At 45.4% G+C, this 22,591-nt stretch overlaps 1 protein-coding gene across 4 annotated transcripts in view; it reads right to left on the reverse strand.

The window, feature by feature from the left end:
* Positions 1 to 11,560, reverse strand: part of CACNA2D3 (calcium voltage-gated channel auxiliary subunit alpha2delta 3) — a 774,612-nt gene extending 763,052 nt beyond the window's left edge. For 3 of the 4 annotated variants that reach the window (XR_013229020.1, XM_077325515.1, XM_077325514.1), the window contains exons 1-2: positions 11,422 to 11,560; positions 10,715 to 10,796 (exon numbers count right to left, since the gene is read on the reverse strand). Coding sequence is in view for 2 of the 4 variants with exons in the window: in XM_077325515.1 (XP_077181630.1) it covers positions 10,715 to 10,796; positions 11,422 to 11,543 (204 nt within the window). In the remaining 2 variants the exon portion in view is untranslated. Of the gene's footprint in view, positions 1 to 8,773; positions 8,795 to 10,714; positions 10,797 to 11,421 lie in introns of those variants that run through there. The other variant, XM_077325516.1, reaches the window with a different exon arrangement.
* Between the last annotated feature and the right edge of the window lie 11,031 nt (positions 11,561 to 22,591).

Here is a 22,591-nt window from a genome sequence, read left to right on the forward strand (position 1 = left end):
TATTTCAAGGTCACCCAGCTGCTGCATGTGAGGGAGTGGGGAATCCCACCCGATTCTCCAGATTAGAGGCTGCCGCTCTTAACTGTGTCGAAGGTGAGGGACAATGGCATAGGCCCCAATGCTACCATTTTCTCTAGGGGATAGATCATGATAGTCTGGAGATGAGCTGTGATTTCTGGAGATCTCCAGTCCCCACCTGAAGACAGTCCAGCCCTATCAGCAGTAGATTGCATTTGGACACAAGCTTACTCAGGATTCTCAAATACAAGGGCCGAGCATACAACTCTCTTTCTCCAGGGTGGAAATCCCCCTCTGCACTACAGGCTTTTTCTTTATTCCCAATCCTCACTTTTGCCAGCTTCAATCCATTTAAAAAAATAAAGATATATCCCTTTAAAGCAACCTACCAGATTAGGGAGACTTTGTAGTTCCATTTTAAATGTCCAGTTTGACACTTGATTAATAAATTAAAGTGTGTGTATAAGTTTGAAAAAGCCCTTTCCTTGCAGAGATCCTCTTCCCTTCATTTGCTATCCCCAGAAGCTTCCTTGCAGCTCCTGGCTGACTTCCTCAGTCTGGAATGAGCTGGAGTTGAAAGTACAGTAAATGCTTCTAATTTGCATTTCACAATAAAGCTTCTGGGAGAAAGTTCAGAGGGTGGAAAGTAAGCAAATTAATTTTTTGAAATTTATTTTTATGCCTATTTCTTTGCAAGCCTCCTTACTTATGTGATCAACAATTATCGTAAACAATTATATTACTTTAGCTGGAAAGCTTCAGATTAGACGGACACACATATATATATACACCACTTGGAAAAAGCAGGCTTTTATGAAGCTGTTAACTTCTGCTTTGGTTATTACAAGAAAAGAAAGAAGGGGTTTTTCTTGCAACCATAGAGGAGCCTTCCACAACTAGCTTAGGAGAACCAGGAAACATAGTAGCTAGCAGTGTGTGTGTGTGTGTGTGTGTGTGTGTGTGTGGGGGGGGGGGGAGGGGGGGTTCTCAGGTGCCTGTAGACCCCAAAGCAGAAGCCAAAGTCCCTGCTTTGCAACAAATGGCAGGGCCTGTTTTTAAAAAGAAGCTACTGCTAATTGGAATAAAACACTTCAAAACATATATAACAAGAAATTAGATTAATAATCTGATTAATTTGTATTATTTTAGCCTGATTTAGGGTTATAATCTGTACCGTAAATAAAATGGGAAAGCGTTGGTGTGAGGAGTTGGGTCTCATTGCCCGATTGGCTGTCCATCCAATGAACAACCAGTCATGTAGGATGTCCTGCCCTTGGCCGCATCCCCTTTCATTCGACTGACTGTGAAGGTAAGGCAGCCAGCAAGTGCAAGCTGGGAGGAGGGGGTAGGGCCTGGGACCACAAGCCAGGGGCAGGGCCTGGGAGAGCATGTGGGGGGGAGGCCACAATTCCTGCTAGTGCACCTGCCACCCCCAAAAGGCCCACTGAAGCCTCACCAGCCTTGTCCCCACCAGCAATACCCCCCACCCTGAGAAGGCCCACTACGGCCACTCCAGGCCTGGGGGGGGAGGAGGTAAGTCCCTGCTAGCACTCCCCCACCCCAAGAGGTCCTGCCATGGGCTTCTCCAGGCTTCGGCAACCCTGCCTGGTGTGGGGGAGGAGGAGGCGTTTTCCCCCACCATGAGAAGGCCCACCATGGCCTCTTCAGACCTTAACAAGCTTGCCTGGATTGGGGGGAAGGAGGAGTTGAGTTCCCATTAGTGTCCCCCCCTCCCACCCCTAGAAGATCCACAGTCTCTACAGGCCTTAGCAGGCCTGGCCGGGGCAAGAGAAAGGAGGCAAGTCCCCGACAGTGCTTTCCCCCACTCCAAGGTACACCACGGCCTGGACTGAACTGAGGAGGGGAGGGAGAAGACTAGTGCTTGTTGCATTTTAAATTACAATGGGCATTTTTGCTAGTTTTAGATAACACCTAGAAAATATGGAGAATGGTAAATGATAATAGTTAGGAATGAAGATGCAATTATGTTTTATACTGCCACAGCAGAATCAAGTCAGCTTCAAAAAGTTTACCATTTGCCCTTGACTCCCAGCCCCTTCACTTAAAATTTTCCTTTGCTAATAAATCAGCTACAGTTTTATTGACTAATTGGTTGATTGAAGGTGGTTCACAGTTTTATAACTATTTGCAAAATGCTTCCCTTCTTAGAAGTAGCAGGAGGTATAATCCCTGTACTGACTTTATTTCCAGATAAATATTGTCCAATAAATTGATCCAGTGCATTCTCAATAGGAAGGCCCACCCAGAGATGGAAGTCTATTATTTGGCTTCTCATTTGATGTTATTTTTCCATTAAAGGGCTTTGTGCTTTGGTCTTATGTTCAAAAAGAGGTTTCAATTTTAAAATAGCCAATAAAATACAACATAATTGATAAAGTATTTATATTTTTATTGTTTTGCACACATGCAATTAAAAGGTGGTATAAGGTCTTGTTTGTGCAGCAAATTCCAGAAAACACATATGGTACCTCTCCAGAGACCTGCTGAAGGCATCTCACGTGCCATTGGAAACACTGCATTTGTTATGCCACACTGCACAAAAGGGGACTAGAATAGATGTGGTCTCATTTGCTCCCTTGCTCACCTCTTAGAGGAGATGTACCGCGAGTTGCATAACCTTCACACGCTGTTATGTGATAGCAAATGAATCCTAAGCCATTAAATCTCTATTATAACATCCCATTTCCTGACTTTATAGTAATAACTTGCTGCTGTTTATATTTTCTGGGTGAATATTAGCAAAATCCAAAGGGAAAATGCCATGTAAATTTTGAAGAGCCCACATTGTCAAAGCGGGATGCTTTAATCTTGCTTAGAGGAAGTTGCGTGTGGAAGGCCCTATTCTTCACTTATGATCAGCCCCCTCCTTCTCACCAAGACCACCCCTGGCGTCTTTGCATACATCTCCATATCATAAAGTAATTGCTTTAAGTTTAGCAAGAGACTAATTTTACAATTATGCTGACCCCCCAGATGGTAAACTCTTTAGCTATAATTTGCGATTAAGTGATGATATTATCCTGATTAGCACTATTTATACTTGCAATTTTTCCCCCAATGACATTTCCTTTATCTTCAATATCGCTGTAGTGCACACTTCCAACTGGGCACCAAAACGGTCATAAAATAGAACGCTGGCATTCAACAAGTCTGTCATTCATGCCTTGCCTTAATTTCTAGTAATGCTTCTAATCTTGACAACCCACCCCCCTCTCCCAATGATGACAGCATTGAGCCCAGTAGCATGGTGGTGGTGGCGGGGGGGGGAGCTTTTCTTTTTAGGAAGAACAGCAAGCTCCAAAGAGAGGGAAAGAAAAAGCAATTAATGTCAAGATGATGGGGCAAAGTTTGATATGAAACGAACTTTGAAAAAATTAAGTCACCATTATGTGTTTTAAAACTAAAGATAGATGTACTGCATGAATCAGAAGCACTCGCTGAATATTAATTGAACTCAAGCTACTCGTTGTTGTAATATTGTATTCCAACCTCTCAATCTTTGCATTCTAAAAAGAACAAAATGACAGTGTTGTACAGTGGGATACAGTAAACACACACAGAGACAGACAGACAGAGAGAGAGAAGAGAGAGAGAGAGAGAGAGAGAGAGAGAGAGAGAGAGAGAGAGAGAGAGAGAGAGAGAGAGCTCAGTTCAAGAAAAAAAGCATCAGAGCAATCAGTGTTCTGTCAATCAGAAAGCACATTTACCAACAAATACCCTAAAGATCACCTGCAAATGTCAACACCAGCTTTCATGCTTATATTCCATTGCCATGATGGATTATATTCCCATGAACAAAGATGTAAAAAAAAGACATAAAAATCTAAATAATGAAGGGCCTGGATTGAGAGATTTCACTGTGCAATCTTTGCACTGATTTCTATGGAGTTAGATTAAAGTAGAAGCCTACTTTAAGAAGTAGCAGCTAAAGGCTGGACTGCAAATCAAGAAAACTCCAGCCCAGATCTTGGCTGCATCCATATGGGTCAGGATTCTATGTTCCCCGTCATCAGCACCCCAAACAAAAAGGCACCCACTCTGGCAACAGAGCATCTGGACATGAACTTTGTACACAATTTCCTCAATCAGCAAGCATTTTTTTACCATGCTACTGGAGGATTTTTTTGCGGGGAGAGACTTTAAACAAATCTGTCATTGCTGTTGCACTCTAGTGTCACAATGTTGTAATGATCTCTTGTCTGAATTTCCAGCTTTCATTTTTAAAAAGTAAACCTCTAGCCCATTTTTTTTGGTCCACGGGTTCAGTTGTATCACTGCAATGAAAAGGTCTAGATCCATATTGATACACGACTCCCTTATCAAATCTGCAGGACCCCATCGCCCTGCTTCAGGAGAAAGTTTGGTCTGAGACCAGCTGCCCTTTATATGTAAGGGTCACAAGAAGGATTCCCCCACTTACAGCTGGTATGCTTCGACCAACCAGAATGCAACAAATAATCCTCTCAAATAATGATACCTGCAAGATCTCTGCTTTCTTTTGGCAAATATGCCGGTTGATGATCCTGTGAACATGGAGGATGGGGCGTGAAGGGGGACAGGACACAGCCTTTGAGCAAGATGCTTATGTTTAACTTCAGCTGAGGAGGGTGACCCAGAACTCAATGCTTCTTCCTTGCTCTGCTCTTTCAACCATTGCCTGTTGTGTTTCACAATTTCCTGCCAATTAACTTCTAACACTCCTTTTTAGAAAATGGCTTTTTCTCCTTCCTTCTGTATTAGTTTTTACCCCCTTCCCCTGCTCAGGTATAAAAACTTGATCCATTGCCTTTTGCCCCATTTTCAATAAAGCATTTTCCTTTGCCAGTTCAAATTTATTTAGGAATTTCTAACTTGCTTTTCTCCTCAATGGATGCCCTAAGTCAGGGGTAGTGAACCTGTGGTCCTCCAGATGTCCATGGAATACAATTCCCATGAGCCCCTGCCAGTGTTTGCTGGCAGGGGCTCATGGGAATTGTACTCCATGGACATCTGGAGGACCACAGGTTCACTACCCCTGCCCTAAATGGCTCATAACTTAATTTCCCCCTCCTTAATTTATTCACACAACTACTATCCTGTGAGTTAGGTTAGGCTGAGAAAGCAAGACTGGTCCAAGGCCAACCAGTGAGCTTCTACAGTAATCTGGGGATTCACAGCTGAATTCCCCAGATCTTAGGCAGATGACCATTACACCACATTGACATTCTTTGTGGCATACCGTCCAGCTGGCCCCTCTCCAGCCTTTCTTTGGTTTGAGCTCTGAATGTGGAACAACACTGGTGTTCTGTGATCAATGGGCGAGGAAGACACAGAGGTGGTAATCTCTATCAGAAGGAGAGGCAATGGCAGTACTGGAGAGCCAGTGTTATTTAGTGGTTGGGAACAGCGGCCTCTAATTTGGAGAACTAGATTTGATTCCCTCCTCCTCCACATGCAGCCAACTGGGTGACCTTGGGCCAGTCACAGTTCTTTTGGAGCTCTCTCGGGATCACCTACCTCACAGGACATCTGTTGTGGGGAGAACAAAGTTTGAGTCCAGTGGCACATTTAAGACCATCAAAGCCTTAATGGTGCCACTGGACTCAAACTTTGTTCTGCTGCATCAGACCAACATAGCTACTCACCTGAAATCTGTTGTGAGGAGAAGAAGGGGAGTGACTGCAAACCACTTTGAGACTCCTTCAGGGTACAAAGAAACCTAATTCTTATCAGATTGTAAAGGGTAGAATTTATAATGTCAGGCAACTAATCAACAGGGGAGCATAAAATCTTCCTATTGTTTAAAACAGCAGAGTTTCAATTCGAGGGAACTGCCTGGTTTTTTTCCCTATATAAAACAAATCAGAGCTGTCACCTCTCACTGCCAGCATGTATCTGTGCAGGTGCAGTGGCCATGTGAAACCCAGCAATGACGAAAAGCCCATCATACTCATTCACCCAAACTTCAGTTGCATGTGTCGGTAAAAGCCCACTTGATTCAGTATTTTAACTGTTGCCTTTGTCCATTTCAGCCGGATGATTCCAGAAGCACATAGTATGCTTGCTTAGTTCTTTACACAATAGCCTTCATGTTGAGAAATAGCCCACACATAATCATTACAAGTGAATGCTCGGCTTTCCCCAGCATTTTATTTTGAAGGGAGGGTCCAGAAAGGTGACAGAAATCATGTTTTTCCCTGGTCTGAGGGAGAGACCAGTTGTCCAAGAAGCATCCCAGGCACCTAGGTTTAGATGTGCCTAGAATGCTCTGGAAGTAGCCAATGACCAGAGGCAAGTGCACTGTCAGCAACAGAAGCTCACCCCCTGCACCAAGAAACACCTGCAGTGCAGACTTAAGTTTAAACTAACCCTTACATGAAAAAGACCTGAATCAAGGACATAAAAGAAATATTTCTTTATACACAACTGAGAAAGAGAATAAAATCCACATTAATGTTTACAGAACTCAAAGTCCAATTGCATACATGAATCAGAATATTTTAATACTTTTCTTACATGTGGAATTGCTTTATTAAAGATTTCACCTACACTACACTTATTCTTCACCTCTTATGATTAATAAAATATGTTGTTGTTGTTTTTTAACCCTACATTTCAAAATCTGGCCTAAGGATCATCCTGTCAGTATATGAACATGTCTGTTACTGGTATTAGAGGGGAAATAAGTGATATATTTAAAGAGATATTTTGACTCAAGGAATATGGCTATTCCTGGCTATTATTTTTTATGAATTTTCATAATTATACAACTTTAGAATACTTGCAAGCAGCTCTCAATATTCAGCCTCGTCCACATCAGCCAAAATAACCACCCCTTTCAGCCTTTAGTCTGCAATGTGAGAATGTGACCTATTACACTGAGGTATTGTCATGCAGGGTTATAGTAATTCAAATCACCATTTGCCACCATGAACACAGTTCACTGCAACTTGAAAAGAAATGAATGCCCTGATGGATTACATATAATATTCTGAAAATGAGGTTCCGCAAAGGTATGCCAGGATAGAAACATGAAAGGAACACCTTTCGCGATGCGCAATTAAAATCATGGTTATTCAAGCAGCCTCTCGAAACTTCATAACTAAAGGAAGAGTTCTGTCAAGCTGCAGCCAAACCTGAGAGCCCAGCCGTGGTTGCCAACTCAGTGAAAAGTATGCATCTCTCTCCTGGCAGTATGTAGACTATTTATTTTATGGTGCCAAATCTACATGACAACTGGAATCTGGACTGGAAAATCAGCCACGTTGCAAAGACAGGCATTGTGTTCTCCTGCCATTGAAATGCGGCAGACAGGGGAAAGCACCAGCTTCGCTTCCAGGTAGATACACAAAAATCAACAGTGCTTGCGATAGGAAGGATGCTCTCATTTATTTTAAAGCCCCCCCCCCCTCGAAATATGTTACTGAATAAAAAGAAGACGGCCGGCTTTCAGCAAAAGGCTCATTGCGGAAAAACAGAGCAAATGACCCTTTCAGGCCACTCGGCAAGCAACGGGAGAAATGCAGAATTGGAAAGACCTTGTCTCTAGAAAACTGACCCATCTACCTAGGCTGCATTGAAATGAATGGGAGGAGGGGCTTGTGCCATTGATCCAGAGTGCTTTGGGGGATTGCATCCTCTTTCTGTTTAGGCTTTGATCTGAAGTATACTGATGTGGGAGTAAAATACACAGAGATCAATAGGAATTCCTTTGAAATGAGCACATTTCAGGGGGTGAGGTGTTGATTATACAACATCAGTCAGAAGATAAGTTTGGATGGATACACAGGCTGTTTCAGCACAGGGCACAAAACAAGGCAAGCCCTTCTGTGGCTGCTGAGCATTGCCCCTGCCCTGCTACATTTGGTGGCTACAAGACTGCAGAGCAACGGCCCTCTCTCTTGTTCACCAACCAGCGAAAAAAGCTGCCTGTCATTCTGTCTCGGGAAATAGTCTATTAAGTTCTCATTCTCAATGTAATGTCAATTAGCCGCTGAACCCAAAATATCAACTAGGGTACCTGCAATTAAAAGCGCATTGTGCCCGAGGAGGCGCCCCTGCTTTTTACAAAACGAACACAGCTAGCAAACCCAACCATCCCTTTATTAGGATATATCTGCACACTTCTCAGGGCATTCTGATTTGGTCTTTATTGCCTAGAAAATCATATTGTGTGACCACCAATTCCGCCTTACCCGTGTATATCTTTCTATGGCACCTTAGCACGGCATCTCTAGGAAATTTTAGGGTTTCCAGTCCTGGCATTAGTACTGTTTTACGGACAGAGACACAATGCTGGTGTGTGGGAGGGAGCCGAAATGTACTTGGGCTGGCTCTCACAACAATATTCAAATCCAAACAGATTCCTCACACGCAGACTCTAGGTGAGGATTTCACATCTGGGATGCTGCAGTGATGTAATTTCACCAACTGTTGGGGCTACTGTTTCCCTGGTGTGCTATTATTTTGTCATGCTCGGACCCCACCTCATCCCCACACGCACACACATTTGAAAATGCCCGGTACATTCCAATCTCAACAATGGTCGAAGTACAAAGTATTGTTGAGACCAACAGTCATTTTGAACGGACCTCTTGCCCTAGTGCTGCAGCAACAGACAGCTCAACTTGCAATACGGTCGGCCACATGGAAATTAAAATCATTTTGTACAACACCTATTCTTAAAAACTGTCGCCCTCAAAAGACCAGGGCAGCACAAACAGCCACTGCCAGCAAAGAAACCTGGAATACATACCGTATCAGCACTTGCGTTTCCTGTTTCACATAATTATGAAATACCAAAACAAACAACCCCCCCCAAAAAAAACAAACCCTCCAGATGGAAATGAAATACACAATTGCAAAGCAGCAGAAATAAGCAGTGTGCAGCTCATGCAGCTGAAAGATGATTAAGAGAACGGAAAATGAGCATTGTGGTCGCTTCCGATTATTGACACTGCAGTACGGCAACCAATAGGAAGAAATCTTACTACTTGAGATAAGATGCTTTATTTCAAAAGGATGGCATACAAACAGAAAAGAGTTATTATAAAAGCTACCATTTGGAAAGCATCAAGATTCTTCTCTTAGTTGAAAGACTTGGAAAAGAGGTATTCCTTGCTTAAAATGGCAAGAGATCAAAGAGGGGAGGGAGTTCTTGTGCCGAAATTGTAACCAAAGGAGACATTTTAAAAATGTTTGTATTTGGTGCTATTTAGAAAGAACGCATTTTCAGGAGACTAGGAGATCTGTATGACAGGGACAAAATATGCTGTGGTTTAGACCTCTGCCTACATCATTCTGATTTTTATATGATTTTATAAGGATTAAGAAGGGAGAGTCCTTTTGTACCCTGCAAAGACCTGAAGTGTGGGGACCATTTAGGACCAGAGTATTCTATAACAGTTTATAAAAACCTGCTATGGCTCAGAAACATTTGTATGGTATATTAGCAATCCCCCCACAATGTGTATCACAGTCACCATTCTATTTTGACCAATTCCCATACCCAAATGCTGAACAGCACTGTGAAGAACCGCCACGCATTCTTTCCGGCTGTCACGTTCCTTTACTAATTGCTACACTTAACTGCCCTTATTGTGATTGGTTAAGCATAAAAGTTTGTTTGCCTCCCCAGCACAGCATCCAGCATGTCAAACCATTTCTCATGGACACCGCAGGCTGCTTCGGTTCACCACTGCGAACGGCATGAAACCTCGCCATACATACATGGCACCCTGTTTGTTCAGATTTAAAAACATGTTTTGTTTTATCCCTCTTTAAAGTTTAACCGGGTACACGGAGTCATTTCATACTCTGTTCTAGAAATGGCTCCCGGATTTCTCCTTCAAAGGCTCGTGCTTTTAAATCCTGTGGATCCACAGTCCTGGAAGCCCTTTCAACTTCCCAAAAGCACTGCATTTCTCGTTTATTTTTAATTCGCCATCGCCCATCGATGCACGTTATCTCAAGCTGGAATTTTAGTATAAGGTTGCATGTTTAAACAAGACCAGATGGAGGCTTGGATAGCAGGTCTAATATTCCCTTCTCCTTTCTCATTACTCTTCAGAATTAGGGGGGCTTAGCCCAATTCCTCAAGTTTTTGCACTACTTCACAAGCTTATTACCCAGCTGTGCAGCTGAGCAGGAAGATAACCACATTCATTCCCCTTATCTGTAATGATGTAATACATCCCAGGACTGGCCTGAGATGATTGGGGGAATAATAGGATTGTAAAAAACTGCAGAGATGACAAACAATAGTCAAGCCTTCAGGGTTTTTTGCAGCGTAGTGAAGTACAGCTGGGGAAAGCAAAATAAAATATGCCAGTTTTACTACCTCTTGAAAGAACTTTCTTATGAGGGGGTGGCAGGGGGGAAACCCTGGTACTAATAACATAATAATTCCCACCCAGGAAGCTAAACAAATACAGCTCCATTCTAAACCGAAGATAACTCAAGTTGTCTGGATGGGCTGTATTTGGAAAGAGGAGTAATCTAAAAATAACCAGTTCAGTGGTGGAAAGCCTCTCCGACTCTGCAGTGTGTAAAAAGGCAGCAGGCGGTGAAAAGTAGAGAGGAGGAGAGAAAAGACATCCCTCTGGCCCAGAGATGCTCTTCCTGTCTGCTTCGGATAGGAAATCTGCCTCCGTTTCCAGTACTAAATTAATGCGTTGATTGGGGAGGGGGGGCTTACCTTCTGCAGGAGCTGGGACCCTGAGTATTTAGCTGCGATGGATCGGATCTCCCCACCGAAAGCAGAGGCCCAGAGCTTGACGCTGCAAGGACAGAAAAGGAGGGGAAACTGTAATAGCACCTAATGCTGAGCTACACACAGAGAGAGACACAGTGACACCCAGCAACACTCCTGGACTGAAACTTCCCCGGTCACATTTCCCCCTTTCAAGTTGTGCAGGGCTTTTCAAACAGGCCTAGGTGTCACTACTCTAAGCAGAAGCTCCAGGCAGGTCTGTTTCGGGAGACGGAGGGGGAGAGAAAGGGCTCTGCTCTCAAACTTGCTGAAAATAAACTTTGCCACTGAGCGCTCCCCCCCCCTCCCGCCAAAGTGGAGTGGGAGCGCAGAGCCAGAGCCTCGGTTTTTGCAAGATCACCATCCCGGAGCACTTTAGGCAAGGCTGCAGACCGAGGAAGTGATTCGAGCGGCTCCGCGCAGCAGCAGCCAAAAGTTCATCCAGAGATGTGTCTTTTTTTTTTAATCTCTCCGTTTATTTCGCCGCACCCCCCCCCCCCCGGCCACCGCCGGCCGCGGTAAAACCGGTTCTCCTGCAGCTCGGCCGGGAGCCGGGAAGACATTCAGGAAGGCGAGGGGTCCCCGTCCAAAATCTCCCCCGCGCCTCCCCCCCCCCTTCCACCGCGTGGCTGCAAAGTGCCTCCGACACTCACACGGACAGGGGGATCTGCTGCTGCGCCCCGGCCGCCGACCCCCAGCCGCCGCCGCCGCCGGCCGTCCAGCCGAGCACGAGAAACGCCGCGACAGTCCGCAGAAGCCTCCAGAGGCCGGCCATGGCTGCTCCGTCCACGGCGCGGGGCTGCTGTCGGCGGGCGTGCTGGGCAGAGGGCGGCGAGCGGGCGAGCGGATAAAGCGAGGCTGCGGGCGAAAGTCACGGCTCCATCCCTCCGGGCTCCGGGGCGAGGCGGCTGGGTGACCTGGAAACTCCGGTGTCCTTGGCAACAGCCCCGCGCCACTGCAGCCCGCCCGACTTGCTCCCAACTCCGCAGTCCGCGGCGCGCCGGAGTTACTTGCCGTGACCTCGGGCTGCTCCCCGCCACGGCTTAAGTAGCTGGCGTCGCCGGCCTCGGCGCTGCCCAGGTGGGGAGGGAGGAGGGAGAGGGGGGGGGAAGGGCGCGCCTGCCTGCCTCGCCTGCCTGCGGCCGCGCTCACTTGCCCAAACGCAAAGCAGCTCCCGGGTCTCCCTTTGCCCCCCTCGAGCCTGTGCGCGCGCGCGCGCCTCCTTCTTCCCCCCCCCCCTTCCGTCGGCGCCGGGAGCTTCTCCGCCTTCCTCGTCCCAACTCCGGTCCGCGCTGCCGCCAGCCTGCTGGGCAGAGGAGCAGCAGCAGCAGCAGCAGCAGAGGCAGCCTGTTCAGGCGACGGGGCGCGCCAACGGGCACACGAGGAGAGGAGGCGGCGGGCCGGGCCCGAAGAGCGCGGGCCTCGTCGGGATGGGTCCCGCTTGGACGCCGCGGGGCCACGGCCAGCCCGAGGGCGCAGAACAGCTGCGGGCGCCGCCCTGGAGACGGAGGCATGAGCGCCCGCTTCCTCGCTCCCGCCCGGGAAGCTTCCGAGGCGCAGCGCGGGAGAAGGGAGGGCCGGTGGCGGCGGCGGCGGCGGCAGAGAGAGGGAGGGAGGAGGGCAGCCAGGGAGCCCCCCAAGGTCGTGCCCGGCCCTCCCGCATGGCGCAGAGTGAACCTGCGCGCCCCTCTGCCCTTCAGGTCAGCGTCGCCCGGCTTGGCCACGGCCTCCCGTCCTAGGCTGGCGCAGGCGGCGAGATGAAGGGGAGGGGGGGAGGGGGTATGGCGAGCGCTTCCAGCTGGCTGCCTCCGCGCTCGGCTGCGGCGATCCGAGGGATCAGGACCGCGCGGGGGGGGGGGGGGGGCGTTGGGTCGGTGGAAGCCTCGGAGGACCCGAGAGGAAATGCAGCACAAGGCAATCAATGCCCGCCTAAGTGAGGGCGGTTGGAGCCGAGGACTAAATTATTCATTTGGCCTTGTGTGGAGGAATCCCCTTGGTGCGCGAGGGGCAAGATCACGAGCCAGTGCACGGAAGCGGGAGTATGGAGGGGGGAGAGTTGGGTTGAGTTGCCATAACCTTTGCACCTTTGTCCTCCTCCTCTGCCCCTTCTTTGGCTCCTCTTACCTTGGATGCATCAGAAGGAAAGAGTTAAGAGTTTCCCACCTCATTGTAAATAAACATCCCAAGAATTAAAGAGGATCTGAAACCAAGGCTGAGTCATCCTAGTATTGTATTTCTCCAACGGGAAGGAGGGGGAGGGAGGGGAGGCAGGCACAGGAGCTGGCACAGCAGTCTCTCTCCTGGTGAACAGCTCTGCCTGACTGGGACAGTGTGCTCCTGTACAGAGGGGCACATTGCAGGACACCCCCCCTCCCGAAAATAGAAACTTTCATGTGAACCTCTAGGATAGGGGTAGTCAAACTGTGGCCCTCCAGATGTCCATGGACTACAATTCCCATGAGCCCCTGCAAGCGAATGCTTGCAGAGGCTCATGGGAATTGTAGTCCATGGACATCTGGAGGGCTGCAGTTTGACTACCCCTGCTCTAGGTATTCTGTTGAGAGCCACTAAAAAAACAACCTTGTGTCCTTTTTCCTCCCTTCTAGTGAACAGGTTAATAGCACCTCTGGCTAGGGTCTCTCAGAAAAAAGATTTTGCCCATCAAGAGATAGTGAAAGTTTAACAAAGCCTGCGTGATTCAGCAATTACTGATGATTTCCTCCATCATGTTCTTTAATAAAGTTTTTTTTTTGTAAACAACAACAAAGAGTAATTTAGTCCGGAGTATAGTTAAAATCTCAATATTCATTAACAAATGTTTTCTCTTTTTCCTGTGCCCCATCATCAGGCACAGAGTCTATCTATGGGCAAGTATAAAGATGGGATGAATAGGCCCATTCAAATAGCTTAGTGTTCTCCAACTCAAATGCACAGAAGGACAGATGTCCCAAACTCACAACTGGGATGCATCAATTCTAATCTAGTGACATGGAAAAGCATCCTCCTGGTTTCCCATTGTCATTTAATATCTAGTTTAACAAATCTTGGAAATGTTGTAGTTGCATCATGAAACCTTGTTGGGTTCCATTTCCATTAAGAGTGGTTCCCTTGCACTCTGTCCATCGTATTCCAACTGGGGGAAATGGCAGATTTCCTGAATGCTTGTTTTTCACCAAATGGTATTCACGTATCACAGAATCCAGTTCACCATCTTCTCTAAAGATTCCGCAAAGTTCCAAATGAATTAGGATCTGAAAATACAGCTCTTGGATAAAGTTGCTCCCAGTGATCTTTGCATAATAGGGAAAGGTGAAAAATAACACTGGTTTTCTGGAGCTTTTGTTTGTTTTTAACAAACTGTAACCACAAGTAAAAGTAGTCCCTTCTGTCTAGTTATGTGCCTCTGGCCTCATTGATCACGTTACAGAGAGAAGGGGGCTCACCTATCCAAACCTAAGCAATGAAAAATATGATCCTATCCCAAACCACTGATTAATCTGCCAAAAAGTGAAACACGGGTAACCCACTAACTGAAGGTAACCAGAAAAGCCAACAATCTAACAAAATCACACAATGAAAAACAAGAGACAATTTTCTCAGAAGCACAAAAAGGCAAGGCAGGAGAGCAAAGCAAACCATATATTAGAACACACAGAACCCCAGCCAACCCCAAAACTATATCTCTCCTAAACTCCCCCAGCAACCAGATATACTCCCACTAACGCTAGTAGTCATAATCAATTAATTAGACTGGCCTGATTCACAGTCCATGCAGGACCCATCCAGCTGAGCTTAGTGTAATACAAGCCAGGCGTTTCTCCCAGGACACAAGTGCCAGGTGCTGGCAGTCATAAATGGCCAACATGATGGATGGGTGTGGTTTCCCTTCCAAGAAATATGACTGGCCAAGGCAACCTACCTGAACCCTCCTAGCTCTGTCATTGGCTGGGGAAAATGGTGTTTCCTAGGGAATGTGAGAAAACATTTTTAAAAGGGTAGGCAGACACTGTGAAAGCCCCAAGAATGGATTCAAAATGTTGCCAAATCTGGGAGATGTAATAAGAACATGTTGACTGCTTTAGGTATACCCTACCCAATACGATGCCGATTAAATCACAGTATTGTATCCAGGATGTAGCCACTAGGACCTATGCTCTGGATGCCACTGGGGGGGGGGGCACAGAAAGACGAGCAGCCCAGCCAGCAGCCCTCCCTTAGGTCCCTTGGTAGCAGGCCAGCTGTCCAGCACAGGAGATGTGCAGGGCAGGCTGGCCAATAGAGCAGATGCACAGAGTGGGCAGGCCGGCCAGCAGAGGATAATGCAAGCTGACTGCGGAGAAGACATGGGCATACGGATTGGGACCTGCTTGTGTCCCACTCAGCTCCCGCCCACTAGATGCTAAGCCCCCACAGGCTGCAGCAAAGCAAAACCCAGAGCTGGCATGGATGGGCTCTAATTTAGACATGGCAGAGGTGGTGGTGGATTCCTCCCTGGAGCTGCTGCAGTTCTGAAGCAGAGCAAGGTAAGTACAGCTTCTCTTCCCCAAATGAGCAGTGGGGGATGAGCAGAGGCAGGCAGACAGCACTCCCCATTGGCACTGGCTTCAGTGCAGGGCAGGGCAACATGGCAATGCAAAAGAATGGCACCAGAACTTCTGTCCAGCCCCCAGCTGGAACTGCAGCCACCGGAAACTTGTCTCAACAAGTGCTTTGCCGGCTGCATAACCAAATATCCCAGGTCTGCTCCTGGGAAGGCAACTTTTGGGCTGGAAATACCAAGCTTGCACCCCAAGCAGATGCCTTTCCATACTCTTGTGCATGCATGATTGTATACATGGTAGAAAATTGTCCTCTGGAAATATGTATGGAAATATGCTTTCATTCCCATAGTAGAGTCTTCTAGCTCCTTTAAACTCTCTCTAGTTTCTCTTTAAATTTGGTTTATATATTGGCATCCTTATTTTCAAGGGAGCAAACTGAACTATCAGTTTTGTATAAGGTTGTTTCTTGCAGGAACCACAGCTTGTGTCCTTTAGAACCCACAGAATTCAGCAGCAGTGTGGCTAAAATGGTTACAGATCTGCTAGCTATCTCTAAAGCTGCACTATGTGCCATATACTTCCGTGGCAAAATGTTTCTTCTATCCAAGGATCATTTCTTTCAGCAGGATGGGCTTTAAACTTCTGAGATAAAGAGTAATATCACATGGCAAGGATAATAGCATGCAAAAGCGGAAATGGTTGTTAACCAGGGAAAGAGAATTAATAGCTTGTCAATTTGAAGGAGAGTATATGCGAAGGAATGATTGATGTGCCAGTGACACCAGGCAAAAATTTAGACAACTACAGTTTTGCACACCATTAGGCTCATCACAGAAGTTGATGAGAATTAAGGGACCAACCTGATTCTTTAGCACAACTTTCATTCAAGCAGATCTGCACAAGATTTCAGCCTTATGCAGAAAAAAATTAATTAAAGCATGCTCAGAACCATGTGGAGTTATGTTTGTCAATTTATGGAATAAGACAGACAATGGAACAAAGTCAAATCTTGCAAAAGAGAACCTGTAGAGAGAGAAAAAAATAGTTCAAAGTCCACTGAGTTATTTAGCACAGTAGAATCAGTCTGAAAACATTTAAAGAACACAGCCTTTAAGAAGCTGTCTTCTTAAACATCATGATTTGACATCATTCACAGGTGATGTCAAATTCAGCAGCTGTCAGACCAGGGCAGGAAGCAATGATTTTTGACTAAAGGAAAGTTGATCTAGGTGATAAGGTAGAGACAACTTTCTAGATTGCAACAATTCTGGCTCAAATCCTCTAGAAAGTTACTGTGGTGGCCTCTCTTGAGTTTGACAGACATCTTGTCACTGATGCTGTAGGTGCAGAATGTCATGTTTCTCAGCAGTGCATTGACCTGGATGTCAATCCCAGCTCCTGTCAAGTGCAAGGAAAAAGTTGGCTTAATGATAGAGTATCTGCTTTGCTTGTGCAGTTTCCAGATTTAATCACCCACATCTCCTGTAAAAAGGATCAGGACTTCTACCTTTGGAGAGTCACTGCCAGCCAAAATAGACTGCACAAATCTCTCTATGCCAGTGGTCTTACCCAGTATAGAACAAGAGGAAGTGGAGGCAAATATGATGAAAGGTGTTATTCTTTGTAAGCAACAAAATAGCAAATTCTAGTTGCTCACTGAATGAGTATAACTAGGATATTTTGGGGTAGCATCTGATCCACTGTGATCTATTGTTATTAAAAACAATTCTACCCTTGTGCAGTGTCAGACTACTAGTGTCTTGGAGACCCAAATATGAATCCCTACTCTACCAGGGAAACTCAGTGATTGTCAGCAGTCATGCTCACTCAGTCTAGCCTACGGCATAGGGTTACTGTTGTGCAGATATGGCAGAGGAGGAAGCAACAATGTTGTAATCCACTTCTATGCAGAGTATAAAATAGATAAATAAATCCTATGGCACCAGTCTGACATTCTTGAGACTATAGTTTAAGGGTCCCTTTGGGGTTTACATCCTGACACCAGAAATTCTGAGTCCCAACGTTATGCAATACTAAGGGTCTTAATAAAGGATCTGAGAGAATTCAGTTATACATCTGCCAATCATAAAATACTGGAAAGCAGTGTAAACACATTGGAGAACAGAAAACAATCCTACTTCCATTCAACAGTGAGAAATCTAGGGAAAAATTCAAACACACAAATACAAAGTGGGAGATAATTAGCCAGGGAAAAACACTGCTGAGAAGGAGCTGTGATTTTTAGTGGAACACAAAGTGAACACAAGCCAACAATGTGATGCTGTAGCAACAAGGAAAAAGCTATTTTGCATATCTTCGAAGAAGCACCATGACAAACTCATGGGGAGCAACTGTCATAGTTATTCAGTGGATTTGATGTGAACATAAGAAGTGCCTTGCTGATTAGAACAGTGTTGCTTATAGTCCAGCAGCAAACTGTTCCATACAACAGCCAGCCAGTTGTCCTGGAGGGCCAAACAAATGGCACAGATAGGAGGCTTGAAGTTGACAGGGCATTGAAAAAAAAATCTCTAAACAGAAAACTGTGGTCCTGTAGTAAGGACACTGCCCCCTCCAGCCAAGATCCCCGTAGTTACTGGGCTCCCCCTCTTATTTTGGATTTTGTTGTTTTCATATGCACCCCCTTTTAGAGCTTGAGAGCCAAGGGTGAGTCTTGGCTAGTCTCATAAAGGCACCTGGATACTGGGGTGGGAACCCAGGAATGAGGAAGGGTGCACAGGAATTGTGTAATCTCCCAACTACTGACAGTTGGGCAATCTGTAAATACTGCTAATCCAATCCAGCTATTGATAAATGCAGCCTAACATTCACCCAAGACGGGCCATCAGGAGGAAGCTTAAACCCATCATTCACTCCCAGTTCTTTTTCAATATGCTAAAACTATCCAACAATGTCAGGTATTTCCGAACTAATAGTCCCACCATATTGTGACAGCAGTCACCTTCAGTCTGCCAAGTCGAAACTCAGACCTCATATCTTGGACCAGTATCCTGGGGAAGTAGGTTCTCATTCTAACTATGGGACCCCTCCCCATAAAAGAACCATCCCACCTCAGTGGAAAGTGTGCCAGGTTTCCAGCTACCTGAACACCTTTGCAACTGCATTGCAGGCTCTTCTCCAGCCCTTGAGCCCAGGATTTCAGGTTGTATGTCCCTTCCCTAAAACTTCCCAGTTTCTTCTCTTTTCCTTTATATCAAGTGTACCCTCTTTGTGTGTGTTTGTGGGGGGGGGGTTTGATTCAGGAATTAGTTCTCAGGTGCTTAGTGTAGGCTCTTTATATTTTATGTCTTTTATTTTTGTATACAATAAAGCTATTTGTATTTAAAATCTTCGTAATTTTACAGTGGGATACCCCTATCAAGATCCTCCATAGAATATATACATCAAAGATTTCACATTCTTCCTTTCTGGTACCATTTTCAAGCTAATTTCCCGTTCTCTGGGTTCAGTTTGGGTAACTCTGTTTCTATGTTTTAAAATGTTAGGTCCAAGCAAAGAAAAGTTATAGAATGCAAAATGCAATGAACGACCAAGGGATATCCCTACAGACTCTTAATGGCTACCCAAAGTATAGGGAGTTGCATATTTAACCAAATTAACTTACTATAAACAATTTTTTGTCTTCATGAAACCACATATATTTGAAGTACTGTACATTTTTGTTATGTTTTGGGATAGCAAGTATCAGAACAGCACGTGCCCACATGCATTCCCTTTGAGTCATTATAATGGTCAAGTTTACAATACATCTTGAAAAAAATGTAATGGGAAATATCTCATCCTGCAGATGAGGTTAATTTATGTGTTTCATCTATTTATGGCCTGCATACCTTACTGATTATCTATTAAAATCACATATAACATAAAATCCTTTGTAATAAAAATTATTTAAGAAAGAAAGACCAAGGGATCTCTACTTACCTCATGATGGATGGCCTCATTATTTTCATGGTTTTCCATTCCTCCACATTAACAAAGCTGACACACAAAGAATGGATATAAGCCAGGAAGTAACATCCATCCAGGTCCACAAAAAAAAAAAAAACATGCCTACATAATTTTTATTCTCGTAATTTCAGGGTTTTGGCAGCAAAGAAATTACACATCTAAAATAAAGTTATGATCACTGTTATCATCCACTTTCAGTCAGCACCCTTCAGTTGAAGGTCTTGTGAGATTATCTAGAATACTTAGAATGACTTCCATAAAATTCCAGCATGACATTGCTTCTCATGCTCTATGTCATTGAAAGGGATCTTCCCAGACTTCTATTTAGGTTTCTTCTCTCTCACCCACCTCTAGCCAAGCATGCCATCACTATGCTAGGTTCAATGTCTGATCATATGAGTCTTGCCTACATCTCACACTGCTTGCACAAAAAACAGGAGAGAAGGGGAATGTCCACTTGGATGTGACCCATGGCATGGCTTGATGTAATGGAGAATTTTCTATTTTTGTTTACTAAGCATTATGCATGTTTATTTGGAATTTAGTCCCACTGACTTAAAACAAAGTTTATGAATAAATTAAAGTGCATAGGAGTGCAGTTCTAAACAGCTACACAAAACATGGACTGTAGAGTTCTTGTCTTTATTAAACTTTATAATACAGTGGTGTTACACCTTTATTTCTCTGGTACAGCCAACACTTAAACATTTCTAAAGGTATTTTTCAATTTTCCCCTTAAATTTCACATTTCACATATTTTTCCAAGTAATGTTGTCTTTCATTTTAGAACAAAATATATTCATATAGGCATATATAAACTCACAGAGTCTGAGATGCATATGATGGGGTCAAAGAGGTGGTTTTACTACACGGAGGAAGTAAAAAATGGCACAGAATTGGCCCCTTCCTGCTCGCTGACATTAATAAGACACCTGCCATCTTCTGGATATCTGAAGAAGGTTTATTATATATTTAAGGAGTCTGAAGCTAATGCTGAGTAGTCTATTGAAAGTTGGAAGAATTTAACCAGATGAGTAGCTTGGTTCAGAACTTGCTTCAGACCAGCATTCTATAAGAACTACTGCTTTACCCACCAATCCTAGGCTCACAGGAACGAAACTGGTAATCTTTTCTGGTTTTAAAACTGTAATAAAATAAAGATTGCTACCATTGTACAAGCCAATATATTTAGTGCTCCAAGAACCCTCATTATTCGTGATGCTTCTAACTAGCATTGTTATTAGGAGTGGAAATTCACATTTTTAGATATATCCATTGATTCCTCTTATTCAAAACAGAAATGATTCTTTGATTTCACTTTGTAGCTTTCTGTGACACCCCTATATGGCCTTTTATAATGTCAGTCCCTGAAGGTTTTACATGGTGTATACTCCATGATGATCCTTTACCCTGAGGAGAGGAAGGTTTGGGAAGACATTGCCTGCCTCTGAGCATCTACAGCCTGAAATACAACCTGAACTTCCTTCCCTGACTGTCCTCTCTTCAGATTTCTCCTTTGATTAAGGTGACCAGATTTTAACATTGGTAAAGTGGGACACCAAAGGGCCTCTTGTGGCGCAGAGTGGTAAGGCAGCCGTCTGAAAGCTTTGCCCATAAGGCTGGGAGTTCAATCCCAGCAGCCGGCTCAAGGTTGACTCAGCCTTCCATCCTTCCAAGGTCGGTAAAATGAGTACCCAGCTTGCTGGGGGGTAAACGGTCATGACTGGGGAAGGCACTGGCAAACCACGCCATATTGAGTCTGCCATGAAAACGCTAGAGGGCGTCACCCCAAGGGTCAGACATGACTCGGTGCTTGCACAGGGGATAACTTTACCTTTACCTTTAAAGTGGGACACCATTGACCGGGAGGGGTTCTTGATTAAAATTTGGTTTATATGGAGCAACAAGAATGCATAGAACACAAAAATAGTATTGTAATATATATTTTTTACTTTCAACATAAGTACAATTTTCCAGGTGCCTCCAGATGTCCCTCCAAAAGTGGGACAATCTGGTCACCTTACCTTTGATCAAAGGGGAACTGATCTGAAACAGATTCCAAATTCTTTAAAACAGTGGTCCCCAACCTGCGGGCCGCGGCCCGGCGCCGGGCCGCAAAGGCCATGGCGCCGGGCCGCGGCTCCCCTTCCCCGCCCCTCCCCCCCGCAGTAAAAAACTTCCCAGGCCGCAAGCTTGCAGCCCGGGAAGCTACTTACTGCGGGAGGGCGGGGAGAGGGAATCAGGGCCGGGCCGCGCCCGCGGGTGCGGCCCGATCCACGGGTGCGGCCCGCGGGCGCGGCTGGGCGCGGCTCGTGGGCGCGGCCCGATCCGCGGGTGCGGCCCGCGGGCGCTGCCGGGCGCGGCCCGATCCGCGGGTGCGGCCCGCGGGCGCGGCCGGGCGCGGCTCGCGGGCGCGGCCGGAAGCGTGGGCGTGGCCTGCGCGGTCCCTGCGGGCGCGGCCCAATGCCCTGCCGGTCCCCAGCCTAATAAAGGTTGGGGACCACTGCTTTAAAAGATTTTTGGAATTCAGGCAGAAACGGAATAAAGTGGAATTAAGAGCATTTTTCAGCAACACTATTTCTAACACATTGGTATATGTGATAATTTGCCTGTCTTAACAAGATGTATTTTTCTGTGGTCTTAAGGAACTATTCCGAATATGGTTGCATTTTCATTTGCCTTGCTTTATTTTTAGTGGTAACCAAAAGAGCAACTTGCTGTAACCTGAGCATTTGAAAATTGGCATTTCTCTTACTGACTTACTGTCCTAATATAGCAAGTTTAAGGGTATCTGAGGCAAATCCAGGTAGCATGGCTCACCAGCCAGAGAGAGATGTTTAATGGAACAGCTGATCAGGAACTGGAAATGAAAACAAGGGACAGCTGAACCCAGGGAGCTGCTGTCCATCAGCTTAGAGCCTCCAAAGTTACAGAGATCAGAGAGGATCCTATATTTTATTTATTTACAAAATTTATCTCCCACATTTCTGTTCTCAACAGGGCCACAAAGGTGACTAACAGATTTAAAATAACAAAACGTGGCTTAAGAACAGAAATCAAAAGCACAGCATTAAACAATTAAAACCAAATCAAAATTTACATACAAACAACAATTAAAACATAAGTTAGAATAGAAGGATCATTGAAAGACAACAAGATGAAACAAAGTCTTCACCTGCTGGTGAAAGATAACAGAAGGGCACAGTGAATCTCTCTGAGGAGAGGCTTCCAGGGTCTTACAGACATGGGTGAAGGTATTACATCAGCATTACTCAGCACTTTGCTGGCCCTGCCTCTTCCTGGGACATTCTGT

This window comes from Paroedura picta, chromosome 3 (assembly GCF_049243985.1).
Source record: "Paroedura picta isolate Pp20150507F chromosome 3, Ppicta_v3.0, whole genome shotgun sequence".
Classification (NCBI taxonomy): domain Eukaryota; kingdom Metazoa; phylum Chordata; class Lepidosauria; order Squamata; family Gekkonidae; genus Paroedura; species Paroedura picta.